At 31.9% G+C, this 22,234-nt stretch overlaps 5 protein-coding genes across 5 annotated transcripts; all 5 read left to right on the forward strand.

Moving 5' to 3' along the window:
- Nucleotides 1–1,703: 1,703 nt before the first annotated feature.
- Nucleotides 1,704–4,833, forward strand: LOC108569067 (peptidoglycan recognition protein-like). The gene is made up of 4 exons (XM_017930459.1): nucleotides 1,704–1,893; nucleotides 3,303–3,517; nucleotides 4,274–4,385; nucleotides 4,519–4,833. Exons 1-4 carry the CDS (start codon nucleotides 1,842–1,844, stop codon nucleotides 4,701–4,703), a joined length of 564 nt encoding a protein of 187 aa, XP_017785948.1. The 5' UTR covers nucleotides 1,704–1,841; the 3' UTR covers nucleotides 4,704–4,833.
- A 3,737-nt stretch (nucleotides 4,834–8,570) lies between these two features.
- Nucleotides 8,571–10,912, forward strand: LOC108569066 (peptidoglycan-recognition protein SC2-like). Its single transcript, XM_017930458.1, has 4 exons — nucleotides 8,571–8,705; nucleotides 8,772–8,989; nucleotides 10,012–10,123; nucleotides 10,222–10,912. The coding sequence occupies exons 1-4, from the start codon at nucleotides 8,609–8,611 to the stop codon at nucleotides 10,419–10,421; spliced, it is 627 nt and encodes a 208-aa protein (XP_017785947.1). The 5' UTR covers nucleotides 8,571–8,608; the 3' UTR covers nucleotides 10,422–10,912.
- A 1,500-nt stretch (nucleotides 10,913–12,412) lies between these two features.
- On the forward strand, nucleotides 12,413–13,198 carry LOC108569068 (peptidoglycan-recognition protein SC2-like). Its single transcript, XM_017930460.1, has 4 exons — nucleotides 12,413–12,476; nucleotides 12,545–12,759; nucleotides 12,817–12,928; nucleotides 12,990–13,198. The coding sequence occupies exons 1-4, from the start codon at nucleotides 12,428–12,430 to the stop codon at nucleotides 13,172–13,174; spliced, it is 561 nt and encodes a 186-aa protein (XP_017785949.1). The 5' UTR covers nucleotides 12,413–12,427; the 3' UTR covers nucleotides 13,175–13,198.
- Nucleotides 13,199–16,658: 3,460 nt separating this feature from the next.
- Nucleotides 16,659–19,323, forward strand: LOC108569064 (peptidoglycan-recognition protein SB1-like). Its single transcript, XM_017930456.1, has 4 exons — nucleotides 16,659–16,847; nucleotides 18,565–18,779; nucleotides 18,931–19,042; nucleotides 19,100–19,323. Exons 1-4 carry the CDS (start codon nucleotides 16,793–16,795, stop codon nucleotides 19,282–19,284), a joined length of 567 nt encoding a protein of 188 aa, XP_017785945.1. The 5' UTR covers nucleotides 16,659–16,792; the 3' UTR covers nucleotides 19,285–19,323.
- A 1,971-nt stretch (nucleotides 19,324–21,294) lies between these two features.
- Nucleotides 21,295–22,176, forward strand: LOC108569065 (peptidoglycan-recognition protein SC2-like). Its single transcript, XM_017930457.1, has 4 exons — nucleotides 21,295–21,405; nucleotides 21,473–21,687; nucleotides 21,746–21,857; nucleotides 21,924–22,176. The coding sequence occupies exons 1-4, from the start codon at nucleotides 21,357–21,359 to the stop codon at nucleotides 22,106–22,108; spliced, it is 561 nt and encodes a 186-aa protein (XP_017785946.1). The 5' UTR covers nucleotides 21,295–21,356; the 3' UTR covers nucleotides 22,109–22,176.
- Nucleotides 22,177–22,234: the final 58 nt, after the last annotated feature.

Raw genomic sequence — 22,234 nt, forward strand, 5'->3', positions numbered from 1 at the left:
GGTGTAGGTGAAGAGAGAGATACGGACGAAATTGCGAACGGGATAATCCGAGGCCATAAACAATTCAAGCGGCTAATGGACGGCATTAAAATAGGTGTCGGAGAGAATCGAACTATGGGGCGCCCTACGACCCAAACCCCACTTTCCCATCCCTCTCTTACGGCAACCGCGGCGAATTATTTTTAATTACTCCTCGAGCCACCCCTGCGCCAATCCTCATCCACAACCGAAGACACAAACGCACACACGTGTATAGAGAGAGAGAAAGAGAGAGTGCGAGAAGTGGAGAAGCGGCGGCGGCGGCAATTAAATTGCATTTTGAAAATTAATTGCGAAAGCATCAAAGGAAAAGCGAGACGATCACACCGTTTGTAGATAGGGAAGGTGTACGTATGGTTGCCGCATTATTATTATCATCAATCCGGGGATTCATTAACGAGATTCTCCATTGTTTTTTTTCTTCTTCAATTCTTTTTAAATTTTCTTAGTCTTTGTTGCGTCGGGGCGAAAAGCAATTTCGAAATTCCTAAAGACCGTTTTTGATTACCATGATAGGATGATGATGATGATGGTAACTGTAATTGCCTTCGTTGCGTTCCAGACATGTCCTTCTTTATAAGACGTTTTTAATCAAGTATAGCCAAGTATTACGAAATTTATGGTAATATCAAAGCGTTTAATAAGATTTGATATATAAAAACATTAAAAATCCTTCAAAAACATTTAAAATAAGAAATTTATATATGAAATAAGCTTTAGGGTGAACAAATTGTTGAATTTTAATAAGAGCTCGGGGATGAACGGAGTGCGCAAATCCGTGAATGAACGTTGGGTTTTTGCTACTTGGACTTACCTTTTTGAGGTCCTTGTTGGGTTCGCCGTCATCCGCTTTCCGTTTGTCCGGTCCGGCCAGCTTCCCTTTGTCCTTCTCGTTACCGCAAATCTGCAAGAAAACAAAAAAGTCGGTTTATTCATTCATTCGTCGTTCCAAACTTTAGTAGAAGAAGAAGCAGACCGAAGTCTTCGAGGATGTTGTGTGCACAAGTTTAGACAAGTGCCGGAAGCAAAAACAGGCAAGTGCTCGAAAACACAACAAGAAAAACGTAAAACTACATAAAATACATGCGAGCAATAGAGATGAAGAGAGAAAGTAGAGGAAAGGAAACGGAAGCGAGTCGAATTGTCCTGAGGAAGTGTTCTATCATTTCTCAAGTTCTCTCTCGATTCCTATCTGTTTTTACACAGTCCTAGTTTTATTTATTTACACATGTAATCTCCAAGTTGTATTCAGACCTTTACCGAATATTTCCAATAGTTGTCAATAGTTTTATATTTCATTGAAAACACACAAACCGAAAAAAACAAATAAATGAACTAATGTTTACAATGTTTAACTTTTTAAAAATATATAAAAACATTAAAATTGGTTGGACAAAAACTGTCCACATAATTTTCAGGAAAAAAAAAAAACTGTCGTTTTTGAATGAGCGTGTGATATTTCAGCAGTTAAGTGTTTACGTAAAACGCAAAACAAGAATGATGTATTGATTTGCACCAAAAATTGCAGCAGAGTTCAAGTGCAGTCGCAATAAGCGGAGCGCACGTGGTCGTCTCGTTGCTCAATCAATTTGGCGATAATTGCAGATTAAGAATTCTCCTCCTCTTCATCCATATTTTTTGTGTGTTATTTAATTTCGTTGCATCCATGTGGATGCAATATACGCAATGCAAACACGCACACGTAACTCGTTCAATATTTACAAATAGACACAAAGGTGCAGCAGCAGTAGTTGGTGAGAGTCGCGCCGAAGAGTGTAGGAAGAAGCAATAAAACTGGAACGATGTCTGCGACCGTTTCGCTGTTTATTTCCATTGGCTTGGTCGGAAGCGTTCGTGAGTAAATACACGTTTATATTTATTAGAAGAAGAAAAAGAAATAGAAAAAAAAACACGATACCTTTATTGTGCAAGATATGGCGGCGGAGGTGAGTTAAGATGGGTTTTCAGTTTAAGGAGATCGTATACATAAAATGTAGAATTCAACAAAGTTATAATTCTAGAAAGTCGCTGTATGAGGAGGATGAATGTACATAAAACAAGTTGAATAATTGTTTAATACAAAAGACACGGTTTCTATATAATTAATAATAATGTAATAGCGTCCATAGCAACTGGAAAGCGTCACTAGCAACTAAGAAGCGTCACTAGCAACTAAGAAGGTCCCTAGCAACTGGTATAGCGTCACTAGCAACTAAGAAGCGTCCCTAGCAACTGGTAAAGCGTCACTAGCAACTAAGAAGCGTCCCTAGCAACTGGTATAGCGTCGATGGCAACGCAACGGCGTCCTTGCCAAAAATCTTGTAAGCTTGTAGACGTTTCTAGTAACTGGTATACGAAAGTAAATTTTCTTCAAATTTTGTCAGATTATATAAATAATAATACTTTTTAAAAAATAAAAATAAATCTTGAATTAAATGAATTGTGAGTAACCAAAAAAAAATTGGTTAGTTTAGCTAAACTGCACGATAAATCTCACCTAAAACGAAACGTATATAAAGCGTGACAAATGAACTAATTGCGAACAAAGCGTGGGCGGAATTCAGTGTTGGATATGTGTGTGTACGAGCAGAGTGATTTCAATTAAAATTTAATGAGGATCAATTTCGTTCCGAATTAACGCGAAGGGGCGCACTTACAGCAATAATAATAATAATAATTTTAACAATAACAACAACAATAGTAACAATAATACGAAATGATAATGGGACGAAATCAAACAACACGTCGAAAACAAAGAGAAGAATAAAAACAATCGAACGAGTTAATGAATGCGCGTTTCGACAATTAATTGGCATTTTTTTTGTTTTGTTTTGTACGCTTTTCGAATGAAAACAACGAGCAGAACAAAACAAAATAAAAGAAGAGAGAGAGAGAGAGGAATGATATAATTAACATCAGCCGAAGGATAATTTTAATTAGCTTGTTTCATCGGAAATAATGATTTTATTGAATATTATTGTAACGACTAATTGTAATAAACATTTCCATTGTGCCCTATTCCATTGCTTGCCAATTAAATAAAACGCATTTCATATAATTTTATTACAAAATATTTGCTTTTCATTATAATTTTTCAATTAAATTCATTATTTTTTTCAAGAAACTTATGACAATTGTCCGAAAAGCGTCCCTGACAACTGAGATAGCGTCCTTAGCAACGTAACAGTTAGATAAGCGTCCCTAGCAACGAAAGAGAAACTTTTGAATATCTTTGTTTTCTGTTTGTTTTGTGTTGAATGTAGTTGGGGTGTGTCCAAATGTGATTAGCAGAGCTGAATGGGGAGCGGCGCCCGGCGAGACGACATCCCTGAGGGCGCATCCGGCGACGCACGTGGTCCTCCATCACTCGGAGACGCCGACCTGCACGAACCAGGATAATTGCATGGCCATAGTTAGGTCCATCCAGAAGAACCACATCAAATGGCTCAGATACACGGACATCGGATACAACTTTCTGGTATTATTTCTCATCCATTAGGTCCAGTGGTCGGCAAATTTATTAGCCAAAGAGTCAAATACTTGTTTAGTAAACTTTTATTACACTTAATAAGTAGTACACTAAATAAAACTAAATTTCATACTTAATAAATATATGTGCACTTAAGGGGCCAAAGAGCCACAAGCGGCCCTGGAGCCGCACTTTGCCGATCACTGCATTAAGACATCATATTAAGAGCCATCTGTCATCAAATGTAAAATTGACATTTCTCATAATCAAATTATTGAACCGTCAAATTGACGTTTTCAAAATTAAAATTATCATACTGTCAAAGTGACGTTTATCCTGACATTGCGATCGAATTCCTTGTTTTCCGCACGACACACTTCTTACATTTGTCATCAGTATTTGATCGACATATAAAATTATTAGTATTTTTTTTGTGTTGTTTTGGGACAAACGAGATAAAATATAAACAACAAATCGTCCAGATGCGAATCGGGATGTAAACAGCTCCATATTTTTACTCCTTATCTCGTAAATAAAAAAAAAATCAACAACTTTTAATTACGTCTATTGAAAGTGAGTGAGACATTTAATTAACACTCGACATAAGCTAATCAGACAAGATAGAATCAGTTTGATTTAAAATCAGGTGTTTTTATATTTATAATAGTATTTTGGTAATAATTTAATGTAATTTATAGGTTATGAAACTAAACTAACCTATAAATATTTCTATTTTAGTAGTAAAACAGTTGCATTTTTTTGCAGATTGGAGAGGATGGCAATGTGTACGAGGGTGTCGGTTGGGGCAAGATGGGAAAAGACAATACGTCCTTGGATCGAGTGAGCATAGGAATCTGCATGATCGGAGATTTCACGTGTAAGTGGATGCGCCGGGACATTCCGTAATCCTTTTCCAACCCTTTCGGGACGTGAAAGGAAACTGCGCAAATGATTCGCGTAAATCCTGAAGCCATTAGAGAAGAGCTAATTTTCGATTGTTAATTTTGCAGCAATTATGCCGAGCGATAAGGCGCTGACGGCCCTCAGGAGTCTGATAGGATGCGGGGTCGAGCGAAATCACTTGAGCTGGGATCACCGGATGGTCGCGCACGGTCAACTGAAGAACACCAAATGTCCCGGATACAAGCTGTACCATCACATCAGAGGATGGCCCAACTGGTCGGCATATCCTTAGAACATTGCAAAAGTACGCCATCTATCGGCGAACCGTCCAACCACCAAATTAACTAGTTTTAATCTCACCGAAATAAACTTAAACCTCGATTACCATTTAGTTAACACAATTAAAAAGAATAGAGAAATAATTAAGTTTTTCTTTTTCATCCATCCATCCATCAACGAGTTTTAACCGAAATATTATACATGATTAATTACCAAACATTATAAATTCTCGCTCGATAATTCGCAAGACTGCATTACTTTGGTTTTCGATTCTTTCAGGTCGCTTCAAGTTCGCTTGAAAGGGATTCAGTTTTATTGTGAATGGTGATGGTTTTGGCCGCGATATCGCCGCAAGGTGTGCACGTTATTACAACGCATTAAATGTATTCACTCGGCGAAAGAAGTGTTAAATATAAAAAAAAAGAGGGAAAGAAATAAAGAAAGAAGTCATTGGAAGCGAAGGAAAGCAATCAAAGAATTAAATCGCTTTCCAGGTTCGCCTTTATTTCACTCACGAAATACAGAGTTCGATTGTAATTCTCGAACTGCTCCTGCTCCATTTTATTTAGTTCTTTGCCTTCCTCTGTAATTTGGATATTGCGAACGCTTTGTGACTGTCTCCGCTTCTTCTTCACCTTTTATTTCTTCTTTCATTTCTCGAGTTTATTTGCGAACGTGATTAAGAAACTCAAGCTACAAACTTACATCGAATCACATCGAATTTTAATCAAATTTAAAACATGAAAATCAAAAATTTTATAACAAAAAATTTATGAAAATTTTCTCAACAAAAACTTGAATACTTTTGTTGTTGTTAATAGTTTATTAAGAATCAATATTTTAAACAAATAAAGGGAAAAAAAATCAAATTTAAGTTACTTAATAGAAAATGTATTGAATAAAATATAGAAACTTGATATGAGAATAAGTTTTTTTTTTTTTTTTGATTTAGTTTGTGAACGTTCTTGTATCACTTTTGGGGATTCGAGAGTGTAGTGTAGATTGCAATAAGAATAAACGTTCACTGACAACTCACTCGCAACTCGACTACAATGGGCAAAAATTCTCGCTCTCGCACACTCTTTATCTCGATGTGAATGAAAGAGGGAAAAAGAGAGAAAACATTGAACGTATATAGTTCAGTTCATCCGCATTTCACTCTACACCCTTCACACAAAACGCATAGTCTACTCCCAAACATCTGCCATTGCTGCACACGAAAATTTAACACCCCGATGCATTCACACTGACTGACTAACAAAAAGAAAAGAGAGAAAATAATATGAATATGATGAAGACGCAATAAATAATTTATATTGCATTTTTGAGACAATTACTTTTTATAAACTTTCTCATAACTTATTGACTTATTTATAAATATTTTAGATATTTTTATTCATTCAATTCGCGTTTTCCATATTTTGGTGGAAATTTTTTGGGTCGGAAAATTGAATTAAACGTTTCTTCCTCGAACACAGACCAAAAAAAGAAAAAACGCAGTGTTCGCGGTTTTGTCCCTCCAGTTTATACGTTTCCAATGCGAAAGAAAGAGAGAGAAATAGATTCAGAGAGGGAAAGGTAGAGAAAGGGATGCAGCTTTTCCGGGCGAATCGATCGCTGCGAATCGCGTGCCGGAAAAGCGGACACCGTTCGTGCGGAAAACTGCGAGAAATATTACAAATGAAAGCAATTATTAACGGGAGATACGTCCGCTTTTTCGAGTAGCGAAAATTTATATATATATCTTTTGCTGCTTGTTACATTACACACTGCATACGTAATACTTTTTTGTTTGTTAAAAAAGGATATTATTAATTGATGTCGTCGGACATTTAGTTGGGGGATTTTCTTTTGATACTATTAATAGCGCGATAAATAAATAACTTCGTTTAATACCAAGAAGTTGCAAGATTTCCTTTGTTTGTCGTACTTAAATAACAACTCAATTACATTTAATATACTGATATAACTTCATTAATATTACATAAATCTATTCACTGATACTAAAATATTGCTTTTTAACTAAAAATTAGCACTCATTTGTTGTACAGTTAAAATGTTGACTAATTTTACCCAAAATTTATAAAACAGCATGATTTAGTTGGCATTCCTCAAGGCACCATTATCAGTCCAATCATCACAATTTGTTTCAGTAGCAAAGATACTAATAACATTTATATTATAGTCATTTTATTTTTAATAAAACTTTGATTGTTTTCAATAAGTTTTCACCAAAATTTATAGAAAAGAAAAACTTGAAAAATTAGACAAAATTTTCATCCAAGCAAACAATTTCCAGTCCCATTCACTAAAATTCTCTCAATATACTAATTTGTGAAGTAATTTTATAATTCTTTTAAAACTATTTCATTTATTTTACAAAAACTTGAATGAATATACGAGAAATTTCGTATTTCATTACGAAACTAAATCATAGCTATACAACTATACAATTCAGATGAAAAATCGTTTAATGTTGACAATTTGTTTTCTCTGTTCTGTGCGGAAATTAACTTTCCGCTAAATATTACTTAAATCTGTGCGTATTCTCTCCGTAATTTCCTACCCCTGCAGAAAGGAAATACCATTTATTCACGAACTGCCTTCTCGCACCATTAAAAAGAAGTGATTGATGAGACGGAGCAGACTTCGAACTTGCAAATTGTAAAATGAAGAAATATCGTATTTATTAATGTTGCTGCAATATTTCTTATTAAAAGAGTAAAATGCACTAAAATCACATTTTTTTGTTGCATTAATTAGCTAAAATATAACGAATAATAATTAGTAGAAATGACGAAACAAAGTGTGCAATAGCTGTGAAATTATGAATATTCATATATTGAGAAAACGTTATCTATTCGAGCATATAAAATACACAAGGTTACATATTTCGTCCAAGGAATTACCTTAATTCGTAGTATTTAATCTACACAAAGAGTTTCATTCAATTTAGTGTATAAACTTCTTGTTAAGTTGTAATTAATTGATTATGTTTACATTTCAGATCATAATTAAGGATATTTATATCTTTATTAATTAAGTGTATTTTATGAGTTTTTTTTTTTGAGAATTATTGAAAATATGAATTGTTTTGAATATGTTTTCTATAATTTCTAATAATGTCCATTTTCTTGGTAAAATCTATTAGAAATTGACTAAACAATATAAACAATTCTTATTATAAATAAATGTTTTCTTTTTAAATTGTAAATTTTTATTTTATAATATTTGAACAGAAAATGATGATTAATAAGATTGGGTCATGAAGGAATCCGGTAAAAATAATTGTCTTTGATAAACATTAATATTTATATGTGTGAGGAAATATGTAATTATGCAATTAACGTTAAGCAATAATCAATAGGATTTAACACAACGTTGAAAAACTCGTTTCACTCAAGGTTTCTATTAAGAAATGATTCAATAATATTTTTATGCAAGAGAATTCAAAACTTAATCCGGGATTCACCAGTATTTAATCACACTTATCAAAATAATTCTAATTCCAAATAAGTTCTTAACAAGTTAAGAAAAAAAAATCCCCACAGAGTTCACTAAAGTTCCCCAAGTTTCGTGCACCAAAAACGGAGATCCACGAGTGCGTCATTGATAAACGCAAAAATAACCGGTTTACAATTCATTAAAAAAAAAATAAAAAAAACGCTGCTTTACTTGTTAGGTCAATGTCAGAATTTGTAATCTTGTCCGAGAAAAGAACCGCAAAGATTATCTCCCGCTCTAGATAGTTGAAAAACATACTTTTGTCCGTCGATTGGTGGGATTCCCTGGTAATCGTGAGATACGAAAAGAAATACTACATAAATAAATAATAAAAAAAAAACTCGCTATAGTAGCAATTACCATATGTATATAATCGAGGTTCAGCGTTGGAGAATTGCACAGTTCACATTCGCAATGGCTTCAGTGAAGAACGTCGTGTTTTTAGTTGGTGTACTTCTTTTCGTTGTTGGGGCGAATTGCAGCCCTTTCAAACTGAAGAAGTTGTTCAAAGGTAAAAAGAAAATATATACATTTTTTTTTTAAAAGAGTGTTGCTAACTGGGGATTTGTTTCTGCAGATGGTGATTTGGACATTGTTTCGAGGAAGGAGTGGAAGGCGAGGACTCCGGAGAATCCACCAATCGCCTTGACCGAAGAACCAGTTCCATACGTTGTCATCCATCATTCGGCTACCCCAAGTTGCACCACCAAAGCGAAATGCAAGGGCGCAGTCAAAGGTTTCCAAAACTATCACATCGATCAGAATGAATGGAACGATATTGGATACAATTTTATCGTAAGTTTACAACTATAATTCTCATTTTTTCATCAAAAATATATAGAAATTACAAATTTTTTGAACTTTTAACCTAAATTATATAAAGTGTAAATTCAATATGTTATATTATTTATTTTCAACGAGTATAAATTGGTCTGTTGCTTAGCAACATTAGTTGATCTTATGAAAAATAATTGAATTGTTGTCACATTTAAAATTAATTTGAGATGATTCAGTTGCTTAGCAATATAAACAAAGTCTTATAAAAACCAATTTAATTGGTTGAAAATCCGATTGTGTATTACATCGATCAGAATGAATGGAACGATATAGGATACAATTTTATCGTAAGTTTACAACTATAATTCTCATTTAAAAAAAATCAAAAATTACAATTTTTTTGAACTTTTAACCTAAATTATATAAAGTGTAAATTCAATTTGTTATTTTATTTATTTTCAACGAGTATAAATTGGATCTGTTGCTTAGCAACATTAGTTGATCTTATGAAAAATAATTGAATTGTTGTCACATTTAAAATTAATTTGAGATCATTCAGTTGCTTAGCAATATAAACAAAGGCTTATAAAAACCAATTTAATTTGTTGAAAATACGATTGTGTATTATATCGATCAGAATGAATGGAACGATATAGGATACAATTTTATCGTAAGTTTACAACTAGAATTCTCATTTCAAAAAAAAATCAAAAATTAAAATATTTTTGAACTTTTAACCTAAATTATATAAAGTGTTAATTCAATATGTTATATTATTTATTTTCAATTATATAAATTGGGTCTGTTGCTTAGCAACATTAGTTGATCTTATAAAAAATAATTGAATTGTTGTCACACTTCAAATTAATTTGAGATGATTCAGTTGCTTAGCAATATAAACAAAGTCTTATATAAAAACCAATTTAATTGGTTGAAAATCCGATTGTGTATTCATCAATCAATCAATCCATTGAAATGAGGAAAGTCTGCAAATAAATGTTATGAAAATAAATCAAGTGTTCTCGTTTCTATTATTAAAGATTGGAGAAGACGGGAACATCTACGAGGGTCGCGGCTGGGGGGTGACCGGAGCACATGCGCCACCGCTGAACGACAAAAGCATCGGAATCTGTATTATCGGCACATTCATCGGTGAGTGAAAGAAGCAATAAATATAAATATATATATATTATTGACTTTATTGCTTTTCTACTGAAACTGTAATCGATTTTGTTATGTTCCCGTTTCAGATACGCTTCCAAATGAGAAAGCTCTGCACGCTCTCCGGGATTTGATTGCCGAAGGCATGAAGACGAACAGGATAAGCAGGAGCTACGGTTTGGTTGGACACAGGCAGACGTCGGCCACGGAATGTCCGGGAAAGACTTTCTACAACGAGATCAAGACTTGGGCGCGTTGGATCGAACATCCGCCAATCAAAGAATCTTAAGATATTCACTTTTCACCATGTAATATTTATATCGGTTCGTTTTGTACCTTTTATTATTTATTTAAATAAATTGTTAATTTTGTTATTAAAAAAAAAACACTTTCTTAAACATAACTCTCACTTCATTACTTAAATATATAAAATTTCCATAGATTATTGATGATAAAACAGTTTATTTTAGGTTAAGTAATCTAAGGTTAACTTTATATAATGATAACTTTACATAATCTTCATCCAAATTTACATAGAATCTTTATAATGAAACTAATTGTTTAATAATGTCAATTCAGGAATGTAAGAATCTCCATAACTTTTCATAGTCTTCATCAATGGTAGAAACACAGATATCTTTAGGTTAGGTTAAGTTAGGTTAGATTACTTTATAATTTTTATTTCATATCTTTCATTTATGAATATCTCAATAAACTTCCACACTTTTCATCGATATTGTTTACAAAATCATGGTTAAAAAAAATCAAATAATTTTATCTCTAAATCTTATTTATTTGCATATTATCATTGAATTATATATTAATTATGAACATTTGTTGTAATTGTCAATAAAATTTATTTAAAAAAATAAATAAATCATAAAATATATTTAATAGTGTCAATTCAGGTATATAAGAATCTCCATAACTTTTCATAATCTTCATCAATGGTAGATGTCTTTAGGTTAGGTTAAGTTAGGTTAGATTACTTTAAATTTTTATTTCATTTCTTTCATTTAAGAATATCTCAATAAACTTCCACACTTTTCATCGATATTGTTTACAAAATCATGGTTAAAAAAAATCAAATAATTTTAGGTTAGGTTAAGTTACCTAACCTAAAATTATTTCTTTCATTGCTTAGTAAATCGCTGCGTTAATCCATCGATTTGAAGATGATCCGTGCGGGTGATTGGCATACGCTGAGCGTAATTTGCGGTTATTTTGTAGATTGTGCACGGTGTGAAGCAAGGGCTGATCGGTTCTGATTACAAATTGCTGCTCGGTGGGGCCTTGACGATCGACGAGTTGACGCCGGATTCGGATTGGATTGCCTTCGCTAAATCCACTAAACGCGACCAAATCCATGCACCAATTCCATCGTTTCCAACACTTCAATGAAGAGAGGGAGATGCTAAGTCTAACTGAGGATTGCTCTCAATTATTACGCAATTTGTAAGCAAAGTGACAATTACACTCAAGAAATATAATTGAATTATCCATATAAAGAAAAATTGTATCAATGACATCAAAAAGTAATTAATTTAGCATTAGATGACAATAAATCTAGTAGGAACATTTGAAATCAACGAATTCAATGCACTAGATGGCGTTGTAGTCGATTTCTTTAATTACTTATGTTTTCCCATAAATTTCATGTATTTGTATATATTCATTGATTTCAAATGTTATTTTATTATTGTAATTTTAATTTAAAAAACAATCGTGAAAAAATATATTTTTTTTAAATAAATTAATTACTTTTGAAATTAATAATAATGGAAATTAAACATCGTATAATTTGAAATTGAAAGTGATGGAATTTGCCGAATTTTGGTTAAAAATTTACTATAATTAATTGATAATTCGTACGCAAGATGGCGCTTTAGTCTAATATTTGTAATTACGTTGTTTTTGTCTCTAAATCTTATTTAGTTGCATATTATCATTGAAAATACACATTAATTATGAACATTTGTTGTAATTGTCAATAAAATTTATTTAAAAAAATAAATAAATCATAAAATATTAAATTTAATTCTGAAAATAAATATGAAATTGTTGTGTAAAAGTTGTTTGAAATTTGCGTTTTATTATATAAAAAATATATACAAATATATATGTATAACTCTCAGATTATCTTATTTAGGAAATTGGGAATTTGAGTATCTCGAAAAGTACGGAATCACGAATCGCAATAATCGAATATATCGATAATCGGCTTTCGTCCGGTATAAATATCGCAGGTATTTCCAACTTCGAATCAGAGTTGAAACGCTCGAGGCAACAAGAACAATGCTCGCCAAAATCTGCATCCTCGCAATCTGCTGCATCGCAGCCACCCGTAAGTTGTTCTATTGAAAATTTATAAAATTTGATTGTTAATTGAATTATTTTTTTTTTGATTTTTAGAGTCTTTGAATATCATTTCTAGAGCTGGTTGGGGCGCGAGACCAGCGAAATGGGCTTCCAACAATTTGGCTGTGAATCCACCGTCCCATGTCGCCATCCATCACGGCGATAGTCCGAGCTGTTACAACAAAGCCGCCTGCACCTCCAGAGTTAAGTCTTATCAAGATTGGCATATGGATGGTAACGGTTGGAACGATATCGGCTACAACTTTGTCGTAAGTTTCAACAAAATTGAAGCATTAAATTCGTAAAAGATTAACTTTGTTTAAAAGGTCGGTGAAGACGGTAACGTTTACGAAGGTCAAGGTTGGGGTAAACACGGTGCTCACGCCGTCCCTTTGAACCGCATGAGCATCGGCATCTGCGTCATCGGATCTTTCAACGGTAATTTGATTTAAAAACAAAACGATTATATTTATCAATTGTTTCATTTATTTGATCATAGGTGCCGCCCCGAACGCCGCTGCCCAAAAGGCCGTACAAGAATTGATCGCTTATGGTGTTTCCAACGGAAAGATCCAAACCAACTACAAATTGGTCGGACATCGTCAAGTTGATAACACTGATTGTCCCGGAACAGCCTTCTACAATGTGATCAAGGGATGGAAGAACTGGTCCGCCAACCCTTGAATCAATTACCACCCGAACGCCATCTATTATTGACCATTTTGTTACAACTGACTTTTGTTAATTATTAAACGACATTTATTGAAACCAAACTTTGTGTAATTAACTCCACTTCACCTCATTCTATGATAATTAGATAATTAGCGATAATTAATCAAACAATCTACATATAGATGTACACTTCAAACTTTTAAATTTGATATTATTTCTATTTATTTTCTATTAAGTTAAATAGATAACTTTGTAACAATTTCATTAAATCTATTTGACAAGAAAACTTGAGAAAATTGCAAAACAAAAAAGCAAGATTTTTACGTGAGCAAATCAGTATTTTTTTTTTGTTGCTATTAGTTTACTTACGCCGAATGATGTTAGATTAGTGCTTGGGGGACTTGACGGAGGAAAGAAACCCACCTGAAACAGAAAAATAAATCGTCGATTAAAGCATGAAATTATAATTTAAAATAGAAACAAAAAGAAAAGGACATTTTCAGATGCATGCATAACTTTGGCATTAGCATATACAAACTGCGCGTATTTATAGAGCGCGTTTAAATGCCGGCACGGCCGTAAAACACTCGAAACGATTATTAATGAAGATTGCAGGTTACGTTAGGTGTTTAATTTAAACAAAGAAACGATGAGGAAACGCACGGTTGATCGATGACGAACGGTCATGTAATGTAACGTTTTCCAGTTGAATAATTATATTTATTTAATTTACACTTTAAATTTTTGCGAATTATTCAAAAACCACTCATACTAATTACAAGTATTAATAGTATAATTAAAGTAGAAAATATCGGCTTTAATATGAATCAACTACGAGATTTGTAGCTATTACCGTCTTCCTACAATATGTTGTCAAAGTTGTCATATTTTTTAAGTCTTCAAATTGCAATGTCTTCACCTTTTATAGTATTATTATATAACCACTTATACTAATTATAAATATGAACACTCTAATTAAAGCCAAATGTACAAGCTTTTTCGTAATATAAGCCAAAACAAACATTAAACATATCTATAACTAAGAACTAGTAAAATATTTCATAGAATCGCGATTAGATATAAATTATTACGTTCTATTTGTTTACAATTTTAGTTAATAATATTTTCATTTTATATTTACTCTAATATTTCTACGTTTGTTGTTCCTTTTAAAATTACGATGTTTTCAACAAATAAACATTCACCTGAGAATTGATAAGGATTATTATTATTATAAAGCTGAGAGCAAGTAGTGTGCAAGATTATAGTTTGCACAAAATTCAGAAACAAATGATCATGATTTTCAACTTGTGTCTCTTGGTAACACTCTTCGTATTTTATAGTGGTAATTGCAATTATGAAAACGAACTATTAGTTCAAATGTAATAATAATTAATATATTATAATTTTTAGATTATTTCGTCATTGTCAGTAGGGATCAATATATCATTCGTAGAAATCTTCATACAAAAAATTGAATTGAATAAAACTTTTAACCACTAAAAGCTAAATTTCTCAAACAAAAATATTTCATTTAGTTCACATTTCGATAAGATGCATTACGTCATTGAAGACGCATTTGTTTATCGCGTATATATGATACATATTTTATTTTTTTAAATTTATTTATAAACTTGTTTTCGTTTTTGTTTCTTATACTTATTATATTGTTGAGTTGCTCAAGAAGTTCGTGATAAGAAGAAACTGTACGTCACGTACCCATTTTCAGCAGTTCGAATGTAGAAAAACAAACCATAAAACAATAAATCTTCAGAAAGTCCATGAAATTTGTATTTTTAATCATTTCAATTGTTTTTTTGACGCCGCGGCTGCTTCATCACAGTGGCCTTCGCAATATAAACGAAATCTATACTGTGTAAAGGATTGGGCGGATATATCCGCCGGTCGTCCGCATTAGGTCAAAATTAAGAAATAAATTTTGTTTATAGAGATAAAAAAACTTACAAATAAACCACTTGAAAATTCCGTGTTATTATGGATTTATTATCGAAATTATAACGGATGCGTCGATAATATTGCGAATATCTGATTAAATAATTACAAATAATTGTAATATTTTTAAAAAATTTAAAATTTTATCTTCTTTTACATTATTTTTGCGATAACTAATTAAAAAAAAAACAATATTTATAGCAATAATTATGAAACTATATAAATATTTGTAGACAAAAAAAAAGTCTGTGAAATAAAATTTAAGAAGCAAAATTTTCATTTTCTTAATCTTAAAATAAATAACCACTAAAATAAGACCAATAAAGTAAAATAAACAAAACTTATTCATAAAATAAACAAATAAGAAAGTAGGTGATAATTATTTATGTACTTCCATTATTTCTATTCTCGTTTGTTTTAAAAGAGCGAATCGCGTGACGAACTTTAACGTACACGACGACGTTTAACAACAGCAATAATAATAATAAACGAATAAATAAATAAATATAAAGAACTTTGTTGAAACTGCGCAGCATTAAATAAGTTGTTAAACCTTTTTTTTGTACACGCATTAGTCCAAGTTCATTTAAATAAATCACTCTGAATTCAAGACTGTAGCTCTTTATATAATCTTACAACACCAAAAAAAAACAGACACACAAATTCATGTATAAACAACCACGATTTCACGCAGACTTTGAAGGTTACATAATCACGAAGATCGCAGTGCCATCTTTGAGTAATTTTGCGCTGAATTAAGATTTGGTTGCGGTTACGTCGCATTAAATTAAACGGAAAGGAAAAGTAATTGAATTAAGCGGCGGAGAAGCGCAATTAATTGCCACATCCAGACTGTTTTTCAGTGTGATTCGAGTAATTTAATTTTTGCTAAACGTTGATGCGTGAAAATACAAACATCTTAATTTCATGCTGAATTTGATGAAAACATCGTATATTCAAATTAAAAACAAAATTGTTGACAGTTATAATTAAAGTTTTGAGTCTTAATTTTCAATTGTTTTGCATTTGTTGACATTTTTAAAGTATTTTAAAACATTTAAACTATATTTTGTTTTATTATTTAGTTAAAAATTGTGGATTTATTAAGCTAGATTACGATGAGTTGCATTTATTAAGTGTTTCATTCAGTGAATGAATAGAAAAAGGCTGGAAATACCAGACGTCGAATGAGTAATGAACAAATAAATAATACTTGGTCGTTATTAATGGATTTAACAAGCGGATTTGTAATGCTAAAGAAAGGTAAATCCCCGAAACGGAGCCTCGGGCACGTGAAAATTCTTGCTACCGGTGTTCATTTGTTTCTTTTCTTTTTGTACACTTGTTTCGGAACGCTACGATCCTGCACGTAATAATGAGAGAGAGAGAAAGAGAAGATTTTTGAAACAAACAGAAACATGACCTTTGGGAACATAAAAATACCCGAATCTGTTAGCGGCAGTGGAAATAATAAAGACGAAACAGCATCATGAGAACGAGAAAATAAAGAAATAAAACGAAATAAGCAAGAAATGAAGCAGATTGTGGGGATCTCGGCGTGCCGAGAGAAGAGATAAAAGTCCGTTATATAAACGTTTGGAAAGACGGGCGCCGCAGCAGCAGCAGCAGCAGCATCATCTCATTGCTTATTCCTTCCTCTGTGCCGTTGATGATAACATGGTGTTCTACAAGTGTTCTTTCGTGTTTCTTCTCTGCGTCGTTTCGTTCGCAGGTAAGAACAAACGTATTTGCATACATCAAATCACATCCTCCATTGTCAAAACAAAACCGCAACGCTGGTGCAATACTCTTAGAGAGAGAGAAAAAAAAAAACAAAATCAAGTAGGATTTTTCCGTTATAGAAATCATTTGTTTAACAAGTATTGTAAGAAAAGACTATTGAAAATAATAACAAAAAATGATTAAATGCATCCCAAAAAGGTAGAAAACAATTGAAAGGACATTTGGATATATTAAAGCTAACCAGAGTGTTTGCTAACCAGCAGTTAACTAACGGTTAGTTATTGCTACGATCAGCATCGCGGACTTTGATACATCGTATCTGAACCGCTCTAAATATAGTCTTTATGGACTACAAAAGTGATTGCTTCGAACAATAAACAACATTCCAATTATATTTTGCTTTTAAAAATAAAGCAGATGAAGGAAATTCAATAAACTTGACTGATATCAATACTTATTAATAAAAGTTATAATTAATTTAATTTTACAATTCAAAAAACTATCTCGTTTTATTTAAATTAATTTAATATTAACGTGAACAATTATTTTTGTTTTGTTTTTTTGTTATTGAAAACTTATTTGTTTTCTTCTTATTAAACAATTGAATCCAAATGACTCCTTTCTTATTTTAACCTATAAATATTACTTTGACATATGTCAAATTTAATTTAACTATTGTATTTGTTTACTCTTCACACAGATGACGTTCTATGACAATATTACAATCTTATTACATTATCTAACTGTTGCACTTTTGCAATTATATTAGTACTTTTTCTTTAGATAGATGGCGTCGTTAATGAATATTCAATATCACTGTAAACATTACAATTATGATATTTATTAATAAATCGAGAAAAGTTATAATTAATTTAATTTAACAATTTATTTGTAAGAAAAAAAACTATCAAGTTCTATTTAAATTAATTTCATATTTACGTGAATAATTATTTTTGTTTTGTTTTTTTTGTTATTGAAAACTTATTTGTTTTCTTCTTATTAAACAATTGAATCCAAATGTCTCATTTCATATTTTAACCTATAAATATTACTTTGACATATGTCAAATTTAATTTAACTATTGCATATATTTACTCTTCACACAGATGACGATGTTTGACAATATCACAATCTTATTACATTATCTAACTGTTGCACTTTTGCAATTACATTAGTACTTTTTATTAAGATAGATGGCGTCGTTAATAAATATTCAATATCACTATAAACATTACAATTATGACATTTATTAATAAATCGAGAAAAGTTATAATTAATTTAATTTAACAATTAATTTGTAAAAAAAAAACTATCAAGTTTTATTTAAATTAATTTCATATTAACTTGAATAATTATTTTTGTTATTGAAAACTTACTTATTTATTTTCTTCTTATTAAACAATTGAATCTAAATGTCTCATTTCTTATTTTAACCTATAAATATTACTTTGACATATGTCAAATTTAACTGTAACTATTGCATTTGTTTACTCTTCACATAAATGACGTTGTTTGACAATATCACAATCTTATTACATTTTCTAACTGTTGCACTTTTGCAATTACATTAGTACTTTTTATTTAGATAGATGGCGTCGTTAACGAATATTCAATATCACTGTAAACATTACAATTATGACATTTGTTTGACAGTAATATAAATTAATTTGACCATAATTTTCTTGTGTTCTTTTTTTGGATTGTAGAATGTTTTAATGTAATAACGAGGAGTGAATGGGGCGCGAGGGCACCCAGATGGGCACCGACTCCGCTTTCCGTGAATCCAGCATCTCACGTGATCATTCACCATGGAGACAGTAATCCCTGCACAACGAGGGACAAATGCACGGCGAAAGTGAAGATCTACCAGGCGGATCATATCAATAATAGGAGATGGAGTGACATCGGTTACAACTTTGTCGTAAGTTCAATCAATCACAAAATTATAGATTTTTTCAGTATTTTTTTCAAAATTTATATATTTTGATGAATTTTGTTAAACAATTAAAGTTTAAACTTCAAGTTAAGTTATACCAAAGAAGAACTTGCAAATAAATCTAAATATTTAATAGGTGGGCGAGGATGGAAACGTTTACGAAGGAAGAGGTTGGGGAAAGCAAGGATCTCACGCAGCTCCTTACAACGAGAAGAGCATTGGAATTTCCGTCATTGGAAGATTCGATGGTAATTCATAAACTAGTTAATCTACTTTATATAAATCATGTTTATGTGTTTTTTTAGATATTTCACCAAATTCTGCGGCTTTGAATGCAGTCAAAGAACTAATAGCTTATGGAGTTGCCAACGGAAAGATTCAATCCAATTACAAATTGGTCGGTCACAGACAGGTCAAAGGCACGAAATGTCCCGGACAAGCCTTCTACAATATCATCAAAACTTGGCCAAATTACGCAGCAAACCCATAAAACCCAACAAATAAATTGTATTACTTTTTATTTATTAATTTGTTCAATTCTCTATACTTTACGAATTAAATTTAATAAAATATATCATTCTAACTTTAAACTAATTTAAATAATTAAAAGGAAAATCTATGCATATAAAAATCGATCAAAGCAAGACATCTATAATTTTGTTCTTAGCAACCTTCGATCATTTTGATTTGAATAATTAGTAAACATGATTCATAAACAAATTTTCATAAAGAAATTTACTATACAGTTTCTAGTTATTACAGACATTTGAAGACACAGTTGTCACTTCGTTCCGTTTTTCTTCTGCTATAAATGGAGTCAACATAAAAGTCGGTTCGATTGAGGTTCGGAAAAGAAACGGAAAGGGGAAAATCGTTCGCCTCGGAGTTATTATTCATCCCTTCGGATTCGTGTTGAGGGATTACTGAGTGAGAGAGAGATGAGAAGAGTTTTCTCGGAACTTTATCGGGGAAAAATAATAATCGTGGATATCAAATATTTCCTTAATACGTGGAAGGTGGATTGAAAAGAATCACGGATTCGAAACGTAAAGAAAGGAAGAAATAAAATGGAAAAGAAATCAAGTTTATTGCTTCGCGCTTCATTTATTACCAAACAAAAGACAATATTGCTTTTCCTGCAACTTCAACTGTTTTATAGACGAAGATAACTTTAAATAATGCTGATTTCATTAAGACTTAAGATTTCTTATTATAACTTGTTTTTATTAAAAAAAAAATGATTGAAAAGTAATAAAAGAAATGTTGCAACCAATTGACAATATAAATGTCAAATTTTATGACAGGTAAGTAAATCCAAAAACAGTATAGTAATTTTACCAAGTTTTATTTATCATACGAAGTTTTTTTTTAAATTTTTGAATTACCTTAATTTCTCAAATAACTGCTAAGTTTTTGATTCATAAATGTTAACAGAATCCTATGTAAATATGGCAACTCTGTGTGAAATTGTAATTGACAGTTCATTGAATACCATAGCAACCAATTGACAGTTCCAATATAAACGTCTTTGAATTCCATGATAACTATAAATAATTGGTACGCCTGACTGTCATTATCCTTGCAAAACAATATTCTTTAAATAATTTAATTATTATTTGTTAGAATCGAGGTGAAGATCGCAAAAACAGACTGGTTTTCCTGTTAAACGCGTTACGTTATTTATAATAAATCGATGCGAACGATGTGTACAGAAGCGGCGAGAGTTTATTTGAACTTCGGCGGAAATATTCATAATTCAGGAAGGATGTAAACGCAATTGGATGGATGGATCCTTTATTATTTTATTTTTATTCTTTTTGCTTGAAAATCTCCAAAAGAATGATTTTCTTTTCGTCAATTTTTCCTTCGCGCACTCGTAAATAACCGAAACGGAAATAGATTATATCTTCTAGTGTATTAATAGGTGATGACTGCCAGAAACGTAAACTTTACAAATTCCATTTGAATAATAAAATTTAGTACAAATAATTTGGATTAATAGAGAAATATAAAATTTTGATAAACGTACTTCTATGAAAAATAACGGAAATCTTTGGTAATTTGAGCGAAAACAATAACATTAATTATCCTAATCCGGATCAAAACCCGAAACGTCAATTGCCAATTAAATTAAGCTTACATAATCACTGTTTAATGGTTAATTCGAACGAGAAAACGATGATGTACATTAGCTGTAATTTCCACTCAATAATTTCAACAAATTGAAATTCGATAATAATTATGCAGAGAAATCATTAAACAACAAATCATTATCGATGTTATAAATAAAATAAGCATGTAATGTTTTGACGAGGAAATGATGATTGGCTTCGATTTTTTTTTATCGTAAAGATTATCGAATCAAAATTAGATCAAATATTTTTGGAACGTTCAAAACATTGATGTGACGCACTGATTCGATCTGTAATAATCGTAAATCTAAAATCACCAAAAACAATAATCCTATCAGATTTTGCATTCGTTAATCTGGAAATTAAATCCCCGTTTTTGGCATTATAAAAGCTGTGAACCGTCGAGGATTCAGTATCAAATCGATACAAGATGTTGTCTAGAGTGTTGGTAGTTGCAGTCATCTGCTTCGCAGCAGCCCGTAAGTTTTCATCAATTTAAAGACTAAAAATTCAGACTATGAAAATACTTGATTCTCGTTTTTGCAGAATCTCTCACGATCGTGAGCAGAAGCGAATGGGGTGCGAAACCAGCAAAGGGAAGCACCACTTTACCAACGAACCCACCATCCCACGTGGTCATCCATCACGCTTCCAGTCCGAGCTGTTACAGCAAAGCCGATTGCATCAAAAGAGTGAAATCTTTCCAGGATTATCATATGGGACCAGACAAGAACTACGTTGATATTGGCTACAACTTTGTCGTAAGTGCAATTAGAAGATTTTCTTTTATGAGCAAATTTTGATAATTTCATTATTTAGGTTGGTGAAGATGGTAACGTTTACGAAGGTCGCGGCTGGGGAAAGCAAGGAGCTCACGCCAAACCATTGAACAACAAGAGCATCGGAATCTGCGTTGCTGGAACTTTCAACGGTAATCTGATCATCTTGATGTAAGATTTGTCATCGAGCAACGTTTTCTTTTGTTTTTTTTGTACAGGTGCTGCCCCCAATGCCGCCGCTCAAAAGGCCGTCAAGGATTTGATCGCTTACGGTGTTGCCAACGGAAAGATCCAAAAGAACTACAAATTGGCCGGACATCGTCAAGTTGACAACACTGACTGTCCCGGAACAGCCTTCTTCAACGTCATCAAGGGATGGCCACAGTGGACCGCCAGTCCTTAAATCTATGACCTGTACTTAATTAATTACTTTAAAACATAATACCAAAATAAAAACGCATTGAAAAAAAACCTCTAATTGATGATTAATTACCAAATTAAAAAAAAAATGCTATGTCTTTTGAAGTTG

The sequence above is a fragment of the Nicrophorus vespilloides genome, unplaced genomic scaffold (genome assembly GCF_001412225.1).
Source record: "Nicrophorus vespilloides isolate i.1.1-1 unplaced genomic scaffold, Nicve_v1.0, whole genome shotgun sequence".
Lineage (NCBI taxonomy): Eukaryota > Metazoa > Arthropoda > Insecta > Coleoptera > Silphidae > Nicrophorus > Nicrophorus vespilloides.